This window comes from Pleurodeles waltl, chromosome 11 (genome assembly GCF_031143425.1).
Source record: "Pleurodeles waltl isolate 20211129_DDA chromosome 11, aPleWal1.hap1.20221129, whole genome shotgun sequence".
NCBI classification, from domain to species: Eukaryota; Metazoa; Chordata; class Amphibia; order Caudata; family Salamandridae; genus Pleurodeles; species Pleurodeles waltl.
The window spans coordinates 585866274-585888445 of NC_090450.1; the positions used below are offsets into that span (position 1 = coordinate 585866274).

Here is a 22172-nt window from a genome sequence, read left to right on the forward strand (position 1 = left end):
AGTGGCCTGGGGGACTGGCCGGGGGCCGGGGGTCTACCCGGAATTCTGTAAGCCCTTTCAACTGAAAAAAACTTAGATGGAGCCCCATTTAACACCTCCTTGATTAGCCACTGCTCTAGGGAAATTTCTGATTCCGGTTGTCGCATACTTTCTGGAAAGCCCAGAAACCTCACGTTATTGCGGCGCGCCCTGCTCTCCATTTCCTCCGATCTCCTCCAGAGTACCTTCAGCTCCTCATCCATGCGCTGGATCTGCTTTTGGTTTCCTTGCGCTATTGGAGTTAAGTCGGCTATTTCAGCTTCTGTTTTCACTTTTTCAGCTAAGCTTCGGTGGTCCACTCGCAAAAGGTTCAAGTCTTGCGCAACTGCGTCAATTCTGCTTTCCAGAGATGACTTAGTGTCCAATATTGCCTGCAATACTTTCTCGAACTGAGCAGAATGCGCAAGAAGTGTACTTTCTAGTGACTGTAGGGATGGGTTAGATTGTTGGTCGGCCGGCGTTAGTCCTTGAGTGGTTCGGTCTGAGTTCTTAGCTGCTTTGGCTCTACCGGCCATTTTGGCTGTTTCGAGATCTCCTCCCAAACTACAGTGATTTCGCACTTTTAGTCCACTTAGTTTGTTGATTTAAACTTTTACTGAGCGACCTGGGGGTGGTGTACACATTCATTGTTAAGAGCGCGAGATTGGCCAGCGATGCCAAGGGATGTTGTAGCCTTATTCAGGCGTGTTGGTAGCCTGGGGCCTTGTATTTATTGACAAACGCTGCAGCCATTGATTGATTTGGTGGTCTGGCGTTGAGTTCTCGTGGGACTGTCCGCAGGACCCACCGGGGCGCACAGGGAGCGTAGGAGCTGGAGGGGAGCACTCTCTCCCTCATGTGTGATGGCAGGGCTTGGTGCCAGAGGTTTCCCCAAATAGAAGGGGAGCGTATTTGAGGGCCGGGGGAGGCGTCGTCGCATGTGAGAGACCACAACATAGGGCGAACGACAGGCGCCGCGGATGGGCTCCGTTTAGCAGAGGACAGTCGTGACAGGCGCCCACTGCAGGGGGGTCCAGCGCAGGCCAGGCGCCCGCAGCGTGCACCAGCCGTCTGTACTGTGCTGATTACTAGGTCCGAGCTCACGGGGGCACGCGGCCCACATCAGTCTTGCTCCCCTGCATTAATGATGAGGTGGGGTGGGGGGGGGGTGTCCAAAAGTCCAGGAGTTTCCCCACAGCGTTGGTTTTAATTTTTTCACCCCCCCTCCAGGTGCCCTCCTCACCTCATTCCTCTTGCTCCTTCTTGGAATCCCCTGCGTCCTTCTAAACTGCCATAATGATAAATCTTCACTCCTGGGCAGGGGTGCCCCTTCTCTGTGCTTCTCTGGCGTGTGCACGCGGCTTCTGCCGCGACGACGTCCAAGATGGCGCTCTGACCCCTCGGGCCGGCACCAGCCTCGCGCGCCTCAGGGCGCCTTGAAAAATTCTCCGTGCGGCCCGCTTGGCCGCGGCGCTTCAGCCCCCCCGGGCACTAGCAAGCACAGGGGCGAAAGGCGGCCGAGCAAAGCGAGAGTGCGGTCGGGGCCGCAGGAGCACCCCCCCTCCCCCGCTCCTCGCCGCGCCAGGCGCAAGCCCACGAGACCCGGCTCCGGTCTGCCAGATCGCCGAGGGGCACGCGCCGCACACAGCGGACGCTCCAGTCCTCCCCGGACGGGCCGCCGTCCCAGCCGCTTCAACAAGGCTGCGGAGGGCGCCTTTCAGGATGTTTCCTTTGAGCCGGGGACGGAGCGCTCAAGTCAAGCGACCGTCCCGGCCGCCATTTTGGCTCCTCCCCATGATTTTTCTAAATTAATCTCCGATTTATTCTCATTTATTGCCCCTGTGAGTACAACAAATGCTTAGCACCACCCTCTGATAAGCCTAACTGCTTGCCCACACTACCACAAAATAGAGTATTAGTCCTATCTACTTTTGCCTCTGCAATACCAATTGGGGAGCCAGTAGACTCCCTGCACAGGGTACCTCATCTAAGTGCACTATATAGAGATCCAGCTTCTCACAGTCTTGTTCTAGTACTGCTATAGCTAAAGCTCAGCAAACGGGCCTGAGGGTAGAAGTGGCTGTAGGTGAACTGATGCTGCACTACAAAAAACAAAGGCAATACATCAAAATGTGGGACAATTATACTGAAAGAGGCAGGGAGTTCTTACTTATCTCTAACCTAGAAGATCAAGAATAAAAATGACTTTAGGGAAAACAGAAACTAGTCTGAAAAGTAGATGGAGACAGTGAAGAAGTCGATGGTGATAAAAAAGGTGATAAAAGTAAGGTGATGAGACCAAAAGGTTTGATCACCATGACCAGACATAAAGCCTTTAGAATAACTTAACACTGGAGGATCAAATTATGCATCGGGATTGAGGAAATAATGCGTCAAGAAAAAGTAATTATGTGGTATAAAGTGACAGTTTACTCTTGTGTGGCTAGTTACTTTTGCAAAGTTTCTGGCACTGCGCAGCACAGTGGCGGTCAGCAGTTTTAGGAGGGAGGGTGGCGGGCGGGAAGCACACTCACACTTTCACGCACGCACATCCATTAACAACACAACATTCAAACATACTCGCACGCACCAAACATTTTCTTAAAAAGAAAACACACACACACACTCACTCTCTTACCTTTAGCCTCGGAGGGAAGGCAGCAGTCTCAACTTCGTCACAGAGTGCGATGGGGTCAGTGAGACTGCTGACCCCACCCCACTCTGTGATGAGGTGTCACTGATTGACACTCGCTTCAGGGCTTAAACCTGAAGCGCCCTGGTCAAAGTCAATGGGTGACGCTTCCATTGTCACTGGGGGAGGGCCTCGAGGCACCTTTGCTGAGCTGAGGAGGTCACGCCCACAGGAGCTGTGACCTCTTCAGCCCAGCAGAGTTCAGCTCAGGCTTCCAGGAGTCTGTGCAAATCGCGCATGTCTCCTCCTGGCTGCCTGACCTGGACATGAAGAGTGTCTGTCAGGCTGACCTTTGTTCACCCTGACAGACACTCTGGTGGGGGAGCGTGGCGCCACCGCCCTAAAGGACGGGCCGCACCTGACACAGCACCATGTGTGGCACACATTTTTAATAACTTTTGATCTGTTTGAGATTGGAACTTTTTTTGTTGTTGAAATCTGCACATTATGCTGCAAATAATGGAATATGTGGCAACCCTGGTAAATCCATAATTATGGAGAAAATGCCAACGCGGATGAGTCCCATAACTCCTGTGTCCCTTTACATACATACTCAGTGCATATTAATGATACTTTGTTCACGATTGAAAAATGCTTTACATTAACGATAATCAAATAAAAATGGCTTGAAATTATATTAGTTGTACCAGACTTATACTTAATTTCATGTCAGATTTGGTGTACAAATCCGTTTGAAGATTGCAGCTTTCCACCACCCACTCAATATTTTTTTTCTTACGTTCCTGAAAACAATTTAACGACTAGACCCAAAAAACAGAATGCAGCTGTGCTCAAGCAGTAATTCGCGTGATACCAAAAGATTTGCTAGGCTTGACCTTGGAAGCAGCCTGCAAAGGGTACAGTGCTACTCAAGATAGATGAATAGACCAGCGATGTAACAGCTTTGAGTACTCGGAGCTCTTCTGAGGTAACAAATCTAAGTCTGCTTGAGCCAAAACCTCCTTTTGGCTGGAAGCCACATTCCAGTCCCAAAATATATTCTGCAATGCAAAGGGGGTGCGGTTTGGAATATCCACAATAACACACAAACAATCTAAGTATTGCTTTGAAAAACATATTTGCTGGCACTAGTGCCGTTACCCTGTTGGTAAACAACTATAGAAGATGGATGTACTACCCTGCAGGAGTCTTAATGGCCATTAGCACAAGCTTTTAATCACAACAGTTTGAAAAGTAAATCTGTACACTGTATTTTGAACACTGGTTCACGCCAATAGCCTGTCACATGGGCGTTAACTGACTTTATTGCCCAGATACAGGAGGGTCCGCCTTTGGCACACGGCGACGCTTGAATACTTACTCAAGCGACGCTTGGAGTCGTCGGAAGTGTAGTTTCTGGCTCGATGTCCTGTATGATCACGCACTCGGAAATGTTTACAGATTGGGGGGGGGGGGGGGGTCTTTCATACTATACTTGCCAACTGGAGACACTGACTGTTGGCGAATATTGCACTGACTTCCCAGTCCCAGCCTTGAATCTTTGTTGGTAACAGCCACAGCCCCTCGTACACCAGTCAATGTTCATCCTATGTTTGGTCTTTGACTGAGTTTCTTGGTTTTATCTGTTAATGGATAGTTTACTGTCTTTAACAGCCTTCCCTGTAAAAGGCTGTGATATTTGATGGGGGTGGGGGGAGGTTCTCATGGTGGGCCCATTTTTATGTTCATTAGTATCTTGATTTTCGCCTGGCTTTCACTCGGGACAATGTCTTTTTAACTCGCTCTCTTTCTCACCCTCCGCTCGCACCCACATCTCACTATTTAACCTTTGCCACGTTCTCAATATATTTCCTTCTCAGTCTCTCCAAGCTTTCTCTTTCTACCACCCCCTTTTTTATCACCTTTCTTTTTTCCTAGTCCTCTTTTCTATCTCTCTTTTAGACCACCTCTTTGTATTAACCGGATCACCCCTCTTTTTACCACTCCTTCTCCCATTTTTTTTTTACAGCCCCTGTTGTGCTCTTTCAGTCTCTTACCGTCACCTACTGCTTCCCGCTGTCTCTACCCACGCCACTCTTTTACACTGTGTTGCTCTTTCTGTCTGTTGCTAGCTCTTGTTTTATTCATTCCTCTGAAGACCTGCGTCTCCTGTTTCACATATCAGGTTCTGCTGCTGACATGTTTTTCCTAGGAGTGCGTTGTCTTCCAGAGCCGTTGATTTTCTAATGCAAACACTGTTTGCAAAGGAAGCAGGATGGCCTGTCTGGTAGAAGACATCGCCGAGGGGAGCAGGAGGCTAGTTCTGCCTATAGCGAAACTAGCATGGGCCTATGGGTAGCTGTATGTTACTTACTGGGACACCTGCAGTCTATAGCGAAACAAGCATGGGCCTATGGGTAGCTGTATGTTACTTACTGGGACACCTGCAGTCTATAGCGAAACAAGCATGGGCCTATGGGTAGCTGTATGTTACTTACTGGGACACCTGCAGTCTATAGCGAAACGAGCATGGGCCTATGGGTAGCTGTATGTTACTTACTGGGACACCTGCAGTCTATAGCGAAACGAGCATGGGCCTATGGGTAGCTGTATATTACTTACTGCAACACCTCCAGTCTCTAGCGAAACAAGCATGAGGCTACAGGCAGATGGATGTTATGTATGACCATCAGGCATTGAAAAGGCTATTGAGCCTCATGCTGCAGTCAGCTGCACATTACACCCCTCAAAAGTCAAAACTAGAAGCCCTTAACCTCGACGTAGTATATCAATTTAAACTGTTAAAAAGTGGTTCTTAACCTATTGACTTCTGTGGCCCCTCACTGAATCATTACGTGATTCCTGGGATCCTCACTAAGTCATTGCTGGAAGCGGAGAAATGCACTCGAAGCAATTCCTACCATTTGACCCTCAAAATAATGCACAAGAATAAAAAAGCAAATATACATAAAAAAAAACACACAAACGATGAAATATTTTATTTGATTCACAAAATGTGATTTTTTTTTTTTCTTCATTTTAATTGTAAGGTTGAATGTTCTAAATTTGCTTCTTAATTCTAAAAGACAAAGCGATGTACTAGACTCGAGCTTATTGCATTGTCTTTTTTCATCGTAATGCATGGCCACCTTTTTTTTTTTTTTTTCTTCAGCACTTTATTTGAGGCCACCCTTCGCACATACTGTATTCTGTTTAGTGCATTTACACTGCTCCTACAAATCGAGCTAAGGATAACTTAATTTTAGCATCCAATTTTATATGCCTTCCCATTTAGAGAAAGTTTTAATATTTGCAGTTTTACATTTTGCTTCTTTGTGTGTGTGTGTGTGTGTGTGTATATGTGTATATATATATATATATATATATATATAATTAATTAATCTGCTGATATTGTTTAATTTTCCAAACAGTCGTGGACCCCCACAGTTCTTGTCCGCGGCCTACAGGGGTCCTTGGCTCACAGGCTAAGATCATCTGGTGTAAACTGACTCGCATGTTGACCTATGGTTTTAAGAGTGCAAGAACCTTGGCTATCAGTGCAGTCTGTGACCTTTGACTGCTCTTTTAACACGTGGAAGATTTACATGGTGCAAAAGGTATTTTAGCTTGGTTGGGACCACTATAAACACATCACTGGTGGCTCGGGATTCAACTGGAAAGTGACCGTATTGGTACCTATTTTTCTTCTGTGTTATTACATGAATGAGTTCTTGGAGACAATCTCATTCCATCAAGTATCTGTAATCACGGTACCTTCCATGGTCATACTTGCATGGGATGTGATTTTGAAGTTTTGATTTAGTTTGCACTTTTGATATCCATTTCGTACTAGAATTGGCTTCTACATATACTTCTTGTGTTTGTACATGTAGGGGTTTTACAACCTACCTTTGCCTTGCTTCGTGGTTTCCTTGAATATACGTCAGAACAACGCATGCTGGAAAAGGTCAGAACAACAACCTCGTTGTTACCACTAATGCCTTCACCACGAATGCCTTAACGATTTTTTTGTTGTAAAGGCAATCATGGTAAAGGCATTAGTGAACGGCATGCACGATTCCAGCATGCGTCCTCCCTGCCCCCTCATCTCCACCCCCAAAAAAAAAAATGACCGCAACCCCCCACAGCCACCCTAACCCCCACCCCTAAAATTACTGCAACCCCTCACCCTGCCCCTAAAACCACCTCAACGCCCTAAAAATTCCCCGACCCCCCCCCCTTCTCCCACTCCTAAACCACCCCTAAAACTAAAAAATACCCCGACCCCCCCACCCCACAAACCTAAACCATCCCAGCTCCCACCCCCAAATACTAAAAAGACCCCGCCCCTAAAACGAAAGATGCCCTGACGACCCCCCCACCCTGCCCCAAAACAAAAAATACCGCTCTGACCCCCCACCCCTAAAACTAAAAATAACCCGACCCCCCCCACCCCGCCCCTAAAACCTAAACTACCGCAACCCTCCACTACCAAAAAGTAAAAATACCCGACCGCCCCCCATCCCGCCCCTAAAACCTAAACTACCCCAACCCTACTCCTAAAAAGTAAAAATACCCCAGACCCCCCACCCCTAAACCACCCCAACCCACACCCCCAAAAACTAAAAATACCCAGACCCACTCCCACCCCCAAAGACTAAAAATGCCCTGAACCCCTCTCCCATAAACCTTAATCACCCTGACTCCCCACCCCCTGGCCCTAAACCACCCGACCCCCTAAAACTAAAAATACCCCGACCCCCTCCTGCCCTTAAAACAGCCCCAGTCCCAGCCCAACTTACCTCCTCCTTGATCGCGTCATCCTCCTCAGCCGATTCCCTTCTTCTGTGCCTTAACCATGCATGTGCGTGGTTCAGCACATGCGTGGTTAAGGCCCCCGAACAAAGAAGTCATGCAAAACGAAAGCGTTGTTCCGCTTTCATTTTCCACAACTTCGTTGTTCAGGAGTCTGTGTTCAGGATGCTTCCCAATTTCCTTTCCTTCATAAATATTACATTAGTTGCAGGTTCATTGGTGGGGGACACCTATTGAGATAGACCTGGCAATCCTGTTGAACGTGACAGAGCAGTTCTTAGATGAATGTGTAGTTGTGCTGTATCTTCAAAGGGTTTCTTGCATAGTCTGCTACCTGGAACATAATGTGGTCTGCCTCAATTTCCTCCACCACCACCACCTCATCAGTGCCAGGAAGCTGGTCCTCCACTTGTGTCCACATGCATCCATATTGTCTCATTCATACAAACAAGGATCTATTTTTCCAGGAAAACTATCATCTCAGGCATCGGTTCCCCTAAAGAAGAACATGCATCTGTAGGTGTGTTCTTAAGACCTTGCTTTCCTTGTCTGTTTTCGTATGTGTGAGTCTTGTGACCTTCATGCACTGGAGACATTAGTCCTTTCATCAGATTTCGCAGAATGACCAACCTCGAGCCGCAAGGAAGCAGGTTGTTGTGCAACACTAACAGCGCCATTTCGAAGTTGGATAGTGCTGAGAGAAATATGGATGCTCTCAAGCTGCTGTTGCTGCATTGGGACATTAGTTTCCCCCCAAAAAGTTGTCATGTACCTTGTCAGCATATGCAGGGCCTACTGATCAGTGTAGAGGACATGGGCATTGAACACACTCAGCAGCAGGACAGGGAGCTTTTCCACAGAGACAAAGATTATGGCATTTCTGCTTCTCAGTTTAAAGTGTGAATTTGTGTTTGGCTTTGGCTTTGGCCAGGACTCGTGTGACTAAGGGAGTGTCAAAAAGCTGCTGTAATGATGTTCAAGATAGACGATGGAGATGAACACTTTAGGATGCTCGGTGTAGTTTGCCTCATACACTCATTATGTTAGGGATTCTCTCTTGTATGCTGGAACGTTATGGTATGTATTTACCTTCAGAGACTTTCCATCCCGGATTGGCCATCTAAAACTGGTGCATACAGCTAGAGGTAGATAGACCCCTGCTGATCAGAGACTAGCATGCAGAAGATCACCATCACATTTTTCCATGGGTTTCTTTAGAGTCTGATTTTTACAGGGTTTATTTTATTAACATGCCAACAAGCTTCATCCTCCTCAGGATATCTTTTGCTTCTGGCGTAATTCACGAATTTGGGCCTTAATTGCTCCCCACGCACAAAGAAGATTTATTTTCCTTAATGCATCCAGAATGTAGACCAGAGAAAAGTTTGGTCCTCCCAGTCTGAGAAAGTCTGATTATGAAGGACTAACATGCAAACATAGACTCTCTCAGACTGCGTATATCATGCAGGTCACAAGCCTGGTGAGGTGGCTCTAAATTACATGAACGACACTGATTTATCCTGTCTCTGCTTAGCTGTGAACAAGTTAAAACATTGAAAATATAAATGTCCCTTTAGTTGTTAGAAAGTAAGTGCAATCATTGGAGGCAAATAGTTTGAGATGTCATCTGTGTGGGCCAGTGACTTGAATATCCTGTTGATGCCTTTCATAGCAAAATGAGGGTTCACACACAGAAATCGCAGTCTTTCCAGTCAAATGAAAGCCCAAGGACGCAGCTGCTTTATGGACTTGATGGAGATTTAGCAACTGTGGCTTTTTAACCATGCACAATGCATTTTTTTCAGCAAATATTTAAGTTAGCAAGTGGGTACACATTTATCAGACACACTGCTGCCTACAGAGTCATAAACTGGGCATATATCAGAGATCTAGATGCAGAACTAATGAGAATGTAGGAGACCGGTCTCAACATAACATCAATAAAGGTGATGAGAATTCCAAAATAAAGTAAAAATGGCTAGCAGAAGCTGAAGAAGGAGGTATGGAAGATATTAAGAACTTCCAGGAAGGCATAAAACATGAAAAATAAGAAACTGAAGCTTGATGAGTGAGATTCCAAGCAGGGAGTAAATATTTATATTTGCAAAAAGGTTTACTGAATTAATCAAAAGGGAACCAGACCATATCAGGAATCAAGTAGACAAAACACCCAGTACTAGTAGCTTGTGTGTCTCTAATGTAAGTAGTGACATCGAGAAACAAGATGAGGCACATTCTCATAAATGCCTTCAACTTCCATGGTCCTCCCTTTTCCTTTTTTTGAAAGTGGTCTCAATATAAGAAGGTGCCACAGGAATACAAGACTAGGAGCAGGTGGAAACGAAACACCAGAAGGGGAAAGAAAGCCCCAGGAAAGGGGAAGAGCCAAAGATGGGATGCAGATACCCTTGTGGTCCACGACAACCCCACAGATATCCTTAGACCAACCTGCTTTATCTTCAGACCCACCCTCCTGAACAGATGACCAATGACATGGTGGAGAACACAGATATCTCTGTGGTTCATTTGACAGACAGATGACATGATTTTGTTGTTAAAAGAAGGAATTGGATTCTGCCTCATAAATAAATAAATGTTACAATAATTAATTTAAGGTTGATCTGTACATGTTTCTAATACGCTTACGGGGTCAAAAACAAGATATATGTAAACACACCCAAGACATGATTGGCACACAGACCCAAACTCAAAGAGGCGATTACTGACAGTGAGAAATTGAGGGTTAAGCTATTAGAGGTTTAAGACACAAATCCACATTCTTAACACCACCACCAATTTGCAGCAGTGTTAACATGCTTTAAGATGTAGTCCTAAAGGATATAGGGAAACTAGAGAACAAAAACGTTGTCAAACGGTGACTGGGTGATTATAACTTCACCTCCGTTATCAAGAAATTGCAGATGGAAGGCGATCTGATCATAAGCAAAGAAATCAAATGAGTTAACCTGTGTGTAATGAGAACAGATGTCCAGGACAATGAAATAATGTAACTAATGACACAGAATTCTATTACGCTTTAGACAATAAACCTTTTCTTAAAATTGTCAAACCTATTAGCATACGACTTGATGTCTGGTCAGTAACGCAACACTACTGAATGATGATGAACGCAGGATACCCCACTGCACACAGTCCCAAATACACATGCATCCATATTGTCTAAAATCTATACAAACGAGGATCTATTTACCCAGGAAAAACTATCATCTCGGGCATAGAGAAAAACTTGCATCTGTAGGTGTGTTCTTAAGACCTTGCATTCCTTGTCTGTCTTCGCATGTGTGAGACTTGTGCAAATGAGAGAAAGGGGTAAGATCTGTTCCTCCATGACTTCTCTGAGGAGTCTGGGTCATGCGTCAGGCTGCCACAAATCACCTTTACTTTCTAGGTTGAGTGAGGTGTTGCTAGCTAGTCGAAAACAGGCCGACAGCTTGCAGTCGGTGTGGGAATGACTCAGCCGCCCACACGCGGTAGTGCTGCCGCCCAAAGCCTAAGCAATTGTACCCTCTTGGCAAGAGTCTTACAATGTGACCAACTTACCATAATTTCTACAGGGCCCTCAAGAAATGTTCCACACCTTTTAATGACCTATCCTGCTACAGTACATAACTCATGTCAGCATGGGTGTTACAGGCCAGTCTGTATGTGTTACCAATGGGAACTTATTTCACATGCTCCAGATCTGTGAATTACTCTGAATATAACTGGGTAGAAGAGGACATAATCAGGATGATAATAGAGAGCAATGTCTTCTTGCATGAAGATTGGTTGTGCAAACATTTTCAGGGTATTGCCATGGTCTGCAAGTTTGCTCCCTCATATGTCCATTTGTTCATGGGTTGGTATAAGAAGAAGCATTCTGGGCTTTGGACGTCTCACCAACAAATCCAATTTTGGGACAGATACATAGATGAGATCCTGATCATCTGGACAGGAATTGACTGAGGAAGAGTTACTATAACCACGCATCCGTCTACAGCACAGTGATTTTAAATTACACTTACATTTAGAGTACAACAGATAACCAGTGAGATTTCTAGATATAGAATTATTTGCTCTCAATGAAAAAATGCAGAATAAATTAAGAGGATTATGCATTTCATGAAGCACTACTTACAGGCAGTGGCCACCAAAAATTAGAAATACACTCCATGCAAATAAGTGATCACAAGAAGAATTATTTATTGTCTGAATTATAATTTTGAAAATGCAGCAACTGACACAACAAAGGATACACTGAAAAGGTATTCAACAAAGCAAAAAGTCACATAGAGGGTATTAACAGGGGTACTTCCTGAACACTCTCAAGACCAAGTGGAATAAAAAGAATGAAAAAATAGTATGTTGGTGTCAACGTGCCATATAGAAGCCCAAACGTGACAAGCCCTGCACCATACTAGAGGAAACCCTACGATTAGCAAATTCACAACTAAGAAGCCCAGCATTACTTTCAGTCAAGACACTACAAACCACATTAGTCCTGACTGCTTCATACTCCCATCTCAGACAAGTTGTTTGACATCATATACACATGGCTTTCACAAGTATGGCATGTGCAGAACATTCATATATGTGGTTAATAAGTGTGAGAAGTTCATGTACAACACTAGGAAGGAATATAGAATCCAAGATCATATTACCTATTTCACTAAATCAGGGGGCGTGGCCATGGAAGATGGCCGACAGGATGCACATTTGACGAGCTCCTTTAACCCTGCATGATCCTGCCACTATCAGGGACTTTTAGCTTTAAAAACCCTGAAACAATTCCCTGTACCACATTAACTCCCAGGATGCCTGAGAACTAGGTGGCTGGAGGTGGGGGGAAGCTGTTTATTCTCCCCCCAGCCGCTCTGGCCTGTGGTGTTCCTTGGGGCTGTGGACAAGCACTGATTGCACCTCTGCGGCGGGGGGGCCTGCGGAGCTGCTCTGGGGGCTGCTGCGTGCATCCCTGATGCCTGGAGGGGATGCTGTTGGTGGCTGGTGCGACACCTGACTGTGGTGTCAATTGGCCCCGGGGACTGCCACTATGGAGAGTAGGCCTTCCTGCTTCCAGCGAGGAAATACTGCGGGTGGAATCAGGCCAGTGGGATGGTATTGGGGATGTGCTAACTCTGCCTAAGTTGCTTTCTGCACCCCAGCCTCTCACCTGGATGACTCACCGACAGGGCTGGGCCTGGGGCTGTGTTGCTATTTTACCACTGATCCCCATCTGGACTGTGGGGTGGGTCTGCTAGCTGCCGAATGCAGACAGCTGTGTTTGCCGCACCTGGGACACAGAATATGTCGTGAAGCACCACCAGGGGCAACAACTCAAGTTGGCCTCTCCTCTAAGGATGGAGGCCTGCGGAATGGTGCGGAACAGTGAGTCTGGGTCGAGTGGCCCTCTGGGAATCATCATCACCTGTCTGAGACGGTCGCTGGGCCCTGGGTAACCCTTGAGTTTCATTGTGCAGCTGATCCTCGGGCCTCTACTTGGAGACACCCGAGTGTTGTAGCTGGGGGTGCTGGAAATCAAGGGGGGGGGAGGGCCCTCATCGTGAAGAATCTGAAGAGGTGGCTCAGCACCTCAGAGCTTAATGGGCCCTTTGAGCAGAGGTGGTTGCTGGGTCTGGGGAACCACATATTGGAGCCTGGGAGCCCGATGGGGCGTATACTGCTGAGTTGCCGTAGCAGATGATGGCCTGGTTCACAGGCAACTTGTTGCTTACAAGAAATTGGGGACAGTTGATCTCACTCCTGATCTCTGTTTCCAGGGGCACGATGTAAGCAGGGAGCATGGTAGTGTCAATGGTTGGATATTTTATTGATGCGCCCGACTGGTTGCCCTGGCTCAAGGCTGCTTGGCGGACCTCCTGGGGTGATGTTGTGTACATCAAGCAAATGGGGTGAAGAAGTGTGGCCCATCTGAAAAAGAGGAGGGTCAGTCATATGCCCAGTTCTGTTCTTATGCAGAGGAATAAGCAGTCAGCTTCCTCTCAAGGAAATACCATGGAACAGTATGCCATACCTGCACATACGCATCACAGCGGCAGACGGTACAAACTGGACACAGGGAGGATGGAGGACAGGGCTGGGCTGCAGAGGAGCCCTCATGGTTGGAGCTGCTTGCGGCGATAAAAGGGTCCAGGGTGGCCCTAGAAGGAAATATAGAGACAGTGGTGCTGGAGGTTAATCTCCTTTGAGTTGATTTCCGCAAGGTGTTGGACAAGGTATAAGTTGCAGAGAGTTCTATCTCTGATCTACAGACTGAGGTGGCCGTCTTACGAAAGCAGGTCGCAGAGATCACCTCCCGGATGGGGACCCTGGAAGCCAGAGTGGAGGACATGGAGGAACGGTCCTGCCACAATAATGTTAGTCTCCTGGGGTTCCCAGAACGTGCGACAAGACTGCGACGGAAGCCTTTGTGGAGCACTGGATGAATACAATTTTGAAACCCATCGGACGAATTCCACTGTTTGCAGTTGAAAGGGTGCACAAAGCCTTGTTGGTGCCCCGAGACCCGGGGTGCCTCTGTGGGCTATCTTTGCCTGCATTTTGAAGTATATGGACAGGGACTGCAACCTCCGTGCGACATGAGAAACCAATTCGGCCCATTTTGAAAATCATCGGATCTGTATGTATCCAAAGTACATCAGTAAGGTCATGAGGTTCAGGAAGGGCTTTCTGGAAGTCAAAGCTAAACTACAATCAGTGGTCCTTCGCTGCAAGTTATTATACCCAACCCGTTTGAAAGTCCTGTCAGGAGGCAAGTCCCACCTTTTTGAACATGCCGAAGATGTCTGGAAGTGGCTGGAGTTCTGGGATAAGATGCCCAGAGAGCGGGTGTACTCGAGGCAGATGAGGCCTGGATTTTATTGGGCAGCTCACTGGAGATCTAGGAGATGGTCAGGACAGACCGATCCCAGGCCTCTGGAGGGGACAGCCCAACAAGAGTGATAATCCAGGGAGATGGTACCATGGCTATAGTGCCTGAGGATGCTGTATCCATTGCAGAGGGGGACTCTCACACTCTATCATGAATGTGGGTGACCCCCCTGCTGTTTAAATAGGTATCTCTTGCAGCTTTGCTATGTCAAGACACAACTTTGTCTATTTAGGGCATAAAACCTGATGACTTAATTTTCCCATGACGCCGGATGTAGATGTATATTTTTATATGGGGCTGGGAAAGCTCCTCCCATATATTGTAGTAGGCCATGGTTGTGGGATTGGGGGTTAGGCTGTCAGTCCTAGCATTGTGGATATTGCTGGATTTGCAGTATACGTTTTGCATTGCTTTATTGTCTATCCACGGTAGGGGGTGTAGGGGATGTTGTGGTGTTTTGCACTCCTTTCAGTTTTAGTCGTTCTAGTTTGCAGTGCAGGAATTGAGCTCAGTACGTACATGCATCAGATGGCATTCTTTATGGTGTCAACCAATGGGGGTGGGAGACGTGTGCAATTGACTCCTAGGGGGGGGAATGGTAACATTGCAAGGTTGATTATACGTCTGTCTTAACCTGGAATGGCCAGGGCCTGAGAAGTTATGCTAAGGGATACATGGTCCATTCCACTCTCAGGTGGCACATGGTACAAATTGCGTACTTGCAGAAGACCCACTTGTCAGGAGGTAGGCACAGAAACTGGGGGAAAAGTGGACAGGCCAATTGTTTTCAACCACATACTCATCATATGCTAGAGGGGTAGTCGTTTGGATTGCACCTGGAGTCACATTTAAACACAACTACAGTGAGGCACACATAGAGGGCCACTATCTCCTCCCTAAAGTTGTATTGGATGGTAAGAAAATTACGTTTTTGAATGTTTATGCCCCCAGTGTTGATGACAGGCACTTCTTTGATCGAATGCAGGGCCTACTGGAGGACAGCGTGAGAGCCCTGATGATCTGGGCAAGTGATTATTACTGTGTCCTTGATGGAAATTGGGATCGCTACCCACCTAAAAATGATACCAAACCTATGATGACCTCCTCCCTTAATGCAGTTATGAAGATTTTGGGGTTCAGGGATAGTTGGTGTGTGCTCCATCCTTGGGACTGGGAATACACTTGTCGGTCCCTAACCCATGACACCTATAGCATACTAGTAGCTGAGATGGATTTGCAGAATTTGACTGGGGTGACACATTTGGGGGTGGGTCCTTTCTGACCATGTGCCAGTGCTGCTGCAAATGCGATGGAGTGTTGGGCGCAGAGTGCATACTTGGCACATGCCCCCTGATCCCCTGTCGGATGTAATGCGTCAGGAAGCACTGGAAATGTCTCTCACTAATAATTTAGATGCTAACTGGGGAACTGCGTCCTCTAGGGCTGCAGATTGGGAGACCCTCAAAGGCAGTTATGAGGGGGCATGCATTGGAACCACCTGTGGGGTCTGCCAACAGCTGGAGGTGGAAATACTGGAGCTGGAATGACGTTTGGCATGCCTTCAGGGCTCGGAGTCCTTTGCTGCAGAGGCACGTGTAGGGGCCCTTCAAGCCCACCGGGAGATACACAGGACTTGGGATACTTCAGATAAATGCACCCTTTGGACATACCGACAGTGCCTGCATAGGGAGAGTAATAAGGCTGGGAGGCTCCTCGCATGGATTCTGCGACGAAAGCAGGAGATTTCCCCTATACTACATATTTGTACCCTGGTGGTGCACTAGTAACTAGTTGACAGGACATCCTGAATGTTCTCGCAGAGCACTTCCGAGTGGTTTATAGTGGTGGGGAGGTGGGGGGCCACCTGGTAGCTTGGAAGAACTCTTAATGGATGTTAGGCAGCCGGCTCTGTCACCTAACACAGCATGGGCTTTGGAGGGTGAAATCACAGGTGCGGAGTTGGGTGAAGTGCTAAGTGCCCTCAATAGATCAAAGGCTCACTGAAGGGATGGGATTACGGTTGAGTTTTTTTCAGACATACTCTGCTGCGCTTAAAGAAAAACTAATAGATGTCCTTCATGAGTCTCAGGAAAGCAGTACACTCCCGCCTACCATGAGGGGAGGAGTTATATGTCTTATGTTGAAACCAGAGGGTGACGCTGATGAACCCTCCTCATAGAGACCCCTTACTATGTTAAATTCTGATCTAAGTATACTGTGTAAACTCTTAGGGACTAGACTGAGAGGGGTAATCTGTGAGTTGGTACATGAGTACCAGTGCGGCTTCATGCCAGCTCAACGCACAACACTCAACCTATGATGACTCACTCATTTGATGCATGAGACCATGTGGGATGAACGTGAACTGGAACTGATGAGCTCCCTTGATCTAGAGAAAGCTTTTGATGTGGTGGAGTGGGCTTATTTGATGGCAGTGTTGGAAGGACCCAACTTTAGTGGCTGGGTGTGCCTGTTGTACACTAATCCCATGGTTCGTTTGAAAATAGGCCTCTCGAAAGCATGGTCAGTCAGAGGGGGTGTAGGAAAGTACCATCTTGCCTGGCATGTTACCCCCATTTTTCACTGTATATATGTTGTTTTAGTTGTATGTGTCACTGGGACCCTGGTAACCCAGGGCCCCAGTGCTCATAAGTGTGCCTGAATGTGTTACCTGTGTAGTGACTAACTGTCTCACTGAGGCTCTGCTAATCAGAACCTCAGTGGTTATGCTCTCTCATTTCTTTCTAAATTGTCACTAACAGGCTAGTGACCACTTTTACCAATTTACATTGACTTACTGGAACACCCTTATAATTCCCTAGTATATGGTACTGAGGTACCCAGGGTATTGGGGTTCCAGGAGATCCCTATGGGCTGCAGCATTTCTTTTGCCACCCATAGGGAGCTCTGACAATTCTTACACAGGCCTGCCACTGCAGCCTGAGTGAAATAACGTCCACGTTATTTCACAGCCATTTTACACTGCACTTAAGTAACTTATAAGTCACCTATATGTCTAACCTTTACCTGGTAAAGGTTAGGTGCAAAGTTACTTAGTGTGAGGGCACCCTGGCACTAGCCAAGGTGCCCCCACATTGTTCAGAGCCAATTCACTGAACTTTGTGAGTGCGGGGACACCATTACACGCGTGCGCTACATATAGGTCACTACCTATATGTAGCTTCACCATGGTAACTCCGAATATGGCCATGTAACATGTCTATGATCATGGAATTGCCCCCTCTATGCCATCCTGGCATTGTTGGTACAATTCCATGATCCCAGAGTTCTGTAGCACAGACCCTGGTACTGCCAGACTGCCCTTCCTGGGGTTTCACTGCAGCTGCTGCTGCTGCCAACCCCTCAGACAGGCAGCTGCCCTCCTGGGGTCCAGCCAGGCCTGGCCCAGGATGGCAGAACAAAGAACTTCCTCTGAGAGAGGGTGTGACACCCTCTCCCTTTGGAAAATGGTGTGAAGGCAGGGGAGGAGTAGCCTCCCCCAGCCTCTGGAAATGCTTTGTTGGGCACAGATGTGCCCAATTCTGCATAAGCCAGTCTACACCGGTTCAGGGACCCCTTAGCCCCTGCTCTGGCGCGAAACTGGACAAAGGAAAGGGGAGTGACCACTCCCCTGACCTGCACCTCCCCTGGGAGGTGTCCAGAGCTCCTCCAGTGTGCTCCAGACCTCTGCCATCTTGGAAACAGAGGTGCTGCTAGCACACTGGACTGCTCTGAGTGGCCAGTGTCACCAGGTGACGTCAGAGACTCCTGCTGATAGGCTCCTTCAGGTGTTAGTAGCCTTTCCTCTCTCCTAGGTAGCCAAACCCTCTTTTCTGGCTATTTAGGGTCTCTGTCTCTGGGGAAACTTCAGATAACGAATGCATGAGCTCAGCCGAGTTCCTCTGCATCTCCCTCTTCACCTTCTGATAAGGAATCGACCGCTGACCGCGCTGGAAGCCTGCAAACCTGCAACATAGTAGCAAAGACGACTACTGCAATTCTGTAACGCTGATCCTGCCGCCTTCTCGACTGTTTTCCTGCTTGTGCATGCTGTGGGGGTAGTCTGCCTCCTCTCTGCACCAGAAGCTCCGAAGAAATCTCCCGTGGGTCGACGGAATCTTCCCCCTGCAACCGCAGGCACCAAAAAGCTGCATTACCGGTCCCTTGGGTCTCCTCTCAGCACGACGAGAGAGGTCCCTCGAATCCAGCGACACCGTCCAAGTGACCCCCACAGTCCAGTGACTCTTCAGCCCAAGTTTGGTGGAGGTAAGTCCTTGCCTCACCTCGCTGGGCTGCATTGCTGGGAACCGCGACTTTGCAAGCTACTCCGGCCCCTGTGCACTTCCGGCGGAAATCCTTCGTGCACAGCCAAGCCTGGGTCCACGGCACTCTAACCTGCATTGCACGACTTTCTAAGTTGGTCTCCGGCGACGTGGGACTCCTTTGTGCAACTTCGGCGAGCACCGTTTCACGCATCCTCGTAGTGCCTGTTTCTGGCACTTCTCCGGGTGCTACCTGCTTCAGTGAGGGCTCTTTGTCTTTCTCGACGTCTCCTCTCTCTGCAGGTCCAATTTGCGACCTCCTGGTCCCTCCTGGGCCCCAGCAGCGTCCAAAAACGCCAATCGCAAGATTTGCGTGTAGCAAGGCTTGTTGGCGTCCATCCGGCGGGAAAACACTTCTGCACGACTCTCCAAGGCGTGGGGGATCCATCCTCCAAAGGGGAAGTCTCTAACCCTTGTCGTTCCTGCAGTATTCACAGTTCTTCAGCCTAGTAAGAGCTTCTTTGCACCAACCGCTGGCATTTCTTGGGCATCTGCCCATCTCCGAGCTGCTTGTGACTTTTGGACTTGGTCCCCTTGTTCCACAGGTACCCTCAGACAGGAATCCATCGTTGTTGCATTGCTGATTTGTGTTTTCCTTGCATTCTCCCTCTAACACGACTATTTTGTCCTTAGGGGAACTTTGGTGCACTTTGTACTCACTTTTCAGGGTCTTGGGGAGGGTTATTTTGCTAACTCTCACTATTGTCTAATAGTCCCAGCGACCCTCTACAAGGTCACATAGGTTTGGGGTCCATTCGTGGTTCGCATTCCACTTCTGGAGTATATGGTTTGTGTTGCCCCTATCCCTATGTTTCCCCATTGCATCCTATTGTAACTATACATTGTTTGCACTGTTTTCTAAGACTATACTGCATATTTTTGCTATTGTGTATATATATCTTGTGTATATTTCCTATCCTCTCACTGAGGGTACACTCTAAGATACTTTGGCATATTGTCATAAAAATAAAGTACCTTTATTTTTAGTATAACTGTGTATTGTGTTTTCTTATGATATTGTGCATATGACACTAAGTGGTACTGTAGTAGCTTCACACGTCTCCTAGTTCAGCCTAAGCTGCTCTGCTAAGCTACCATTATCTATCAGCCTAAGCTGCTAGACACCCTATACACTAATAAGGGATAACTGGGCCTGGTGCAAGTACCCCTTGGTACTCACTACAAGCCAGTCCAGCCTCCTACAGGGGGGACTTGGCAGGGTTATTTTCTCTCTCCACTCCTCTTTGCCCTGGCTATAGAGCCATTGGCTCAGTTTTTGGGCAGAGAGCTGGAGCCTTTGGGGATCCAGGTGGGAGATCGCATTCCATATCGTTCCTTATACGCAGACGACGCCCTGGTATATGTGCGTTAGCCGAGTAGGTCGGTACAGATATTGATGGGCCTACTCAATGAGTTTAAGGTCTCCAAGCTTAAAATTAATTGTGATGTTAGTTTGAGATTTTGTGCACTTGAACATTTGAAGCAGAATCCGACACGAGGTGATAGGTGGTTAAAACCACCAGGAATGTTGTACCGTGTATATGCTGCACAGCTATCACTTCTTCAAAAAGGCCTCATGGACTAGAAGCTGCAGCACCAGAGACATGGTGGCAGCTGGATGGTGAGCTCTGGGTCAGGGTTCCTTAGAATCTTCTCCTTGACCACCATTGTTCTCAGCAGTGGTTTGTGTGAGGAGAGGACAAGACATGCTTGTCACCAAGTGTTTGGAAAGGAGGAACATGTTGAAGTATGAGCACAGAGCAGAGAGGCAAATGAGAATGTGTACACTGCCACCCTGACTAGCCGTCTCCTTGGCCTCTCCTTACAGGGTTCTTAACTTCCATTGTATGTACACTGTGGGTTGTGTAGCATGGTTTTGACTGTTTTGGGCTAACATGTGGTGTACATTGAGGCCTTTGGTGTTTAAGTGGCACCACCTGTGAGGACCTACTGCATGCACCATACAATAGTGTGTCCCTTTCACAGGGTAAGACTATTCTGGCGTCCTTGTCCGAGGAACATCCCCTTGGGCTGCATTCGGAGACCCCCGTAGCCCTTTTACTATTGTCTGGTTTGTGTTTGTAATTTACATTGTGACCAGAACTCTTTCTAAACGAAAAAGGTTGACCGGATGTGTTTTGCTGCTTGGCAGCTGCCTCTGGAAATGAATCCAAAAACAAACTGACCTTCATATACAGTGCCTGGTTTGTGTGGTTCTCAACTACATTGTGTGTCGTTCTGCGACCTCCTTCCTTTTGGTTCTATTACAGAGTGCAGGGATCCTCTCAAGGAGCCATCCTTTCCTCTCCGGGAATCTATATTTTATTCATCTGTTGGTACTTGCCCTTTGCATCTTATGTGGAAGGCTAAAAAGACAACCCATAAATAAACTTTTTACTTTGGTTGATGGAGGCTATGATTTTTGAACAAGGCATCCCAACTTCATTGACCCTGGCTTTCTGAACGTACCCCCAGTTTTAGTTAAATACTCCGACATCGCTTCTGACATGAGCCCCTCTTTCAGTGTCTCCCACTCTGTTTTAACCCATCGCGTTCTCCCTCTTTGGTCTTTCCTGCCGTTACTAGTGATGCCTTCTCTCTTGCAGGATTATTTTGGAGTGTGTTCCGAAGTGGTGATTAAGGATAATGTTGTGGTTGTGTACGAGGTGCTGGAGGAAATGCTGGACAATGGGTTTCCACTGGCCACAGAGTCGAATATCCTGAAGGAGCTCATTAAACCCCCCACAATTCTACGCACCGTTGTCAACACCATCACAGGTAAATGACCGCAACAGAGCAAGGGTGGAGAAGGGAGCATCTTGTGCAGAGTGAAGGCATACAGGCTGGGAATGTTGGGGCATAGGTGCGTGGATCCAAGAGATACATATAATGTATATTTATATGCATTATACATATCGGTCCACACAATATAGGCGGAGTTTCAGACCAGCTTCTTAGTAACTGTCAACACTACTCAATCATTTGTTAACAACATCTGTTTGTAGAACCGTACGTATGAACAAACCGTAAACGATTATTTGCAAAGCAAATTTGGTTACAACATCAATTTGGTAAGTGCATGTGGTTCAACACCAAAATAACAGGCTTAATTCAAAGGTTTCTCGTTGTATAGGGAGAAAGACAGTCCGGAGACAAAGGTTTATTTTGGCAGTGGAAGATTTGCAAAAAGATGACATGATCATTTTAACCTCTGGGAAGGTCTTCTTGTCTATCTTCTGTGCCAAACGTTTGGAGCATCATAACAGTGGCAGGCTTCACAAACACTGTGTTCAGGTCAGGCATTGATAGCAAAAAAGGTGGTGCTTGGACAAATGCTGAACATGGAATAATTGTGACATTATAGGTATTGATGTCCTGTAATACGGAATGTAACATTACATATCATATGTTATATCTTTAATATGTGCATAAACCTAAAGCAATCCCATTTGTAAATACATATCTATACTTGAAACACTGGAATATTTGTAAATAT

General features: G+C 47.1%; 1 protein-coding gene across 3 annotated transcripts in view; it reads left to right on the forward strand.

Moving 5' to 3' along the window:
• AP3M2 (adaptor related protein complex 3 subunit mu 2) overlaps window positions 1-22172 on the forward strand; it is a 61033-nt gene that overhangs the window by 17124 nt on the left and 21737 nt on the right. For all 3 annotated transcript variants that reach the window (XM_069214090.1, XM_069214091.1, XM_069214092.1), the window contains exon 3: window positions 21283-21454. In XM_069214090.1, the coding sequence (XP_069070191.1) occupies window positions 21283-21454 (172 nt within the window). The remainder of the gene's footprint in view (window positions 1-21282; window positions 21455-22172) is intronic.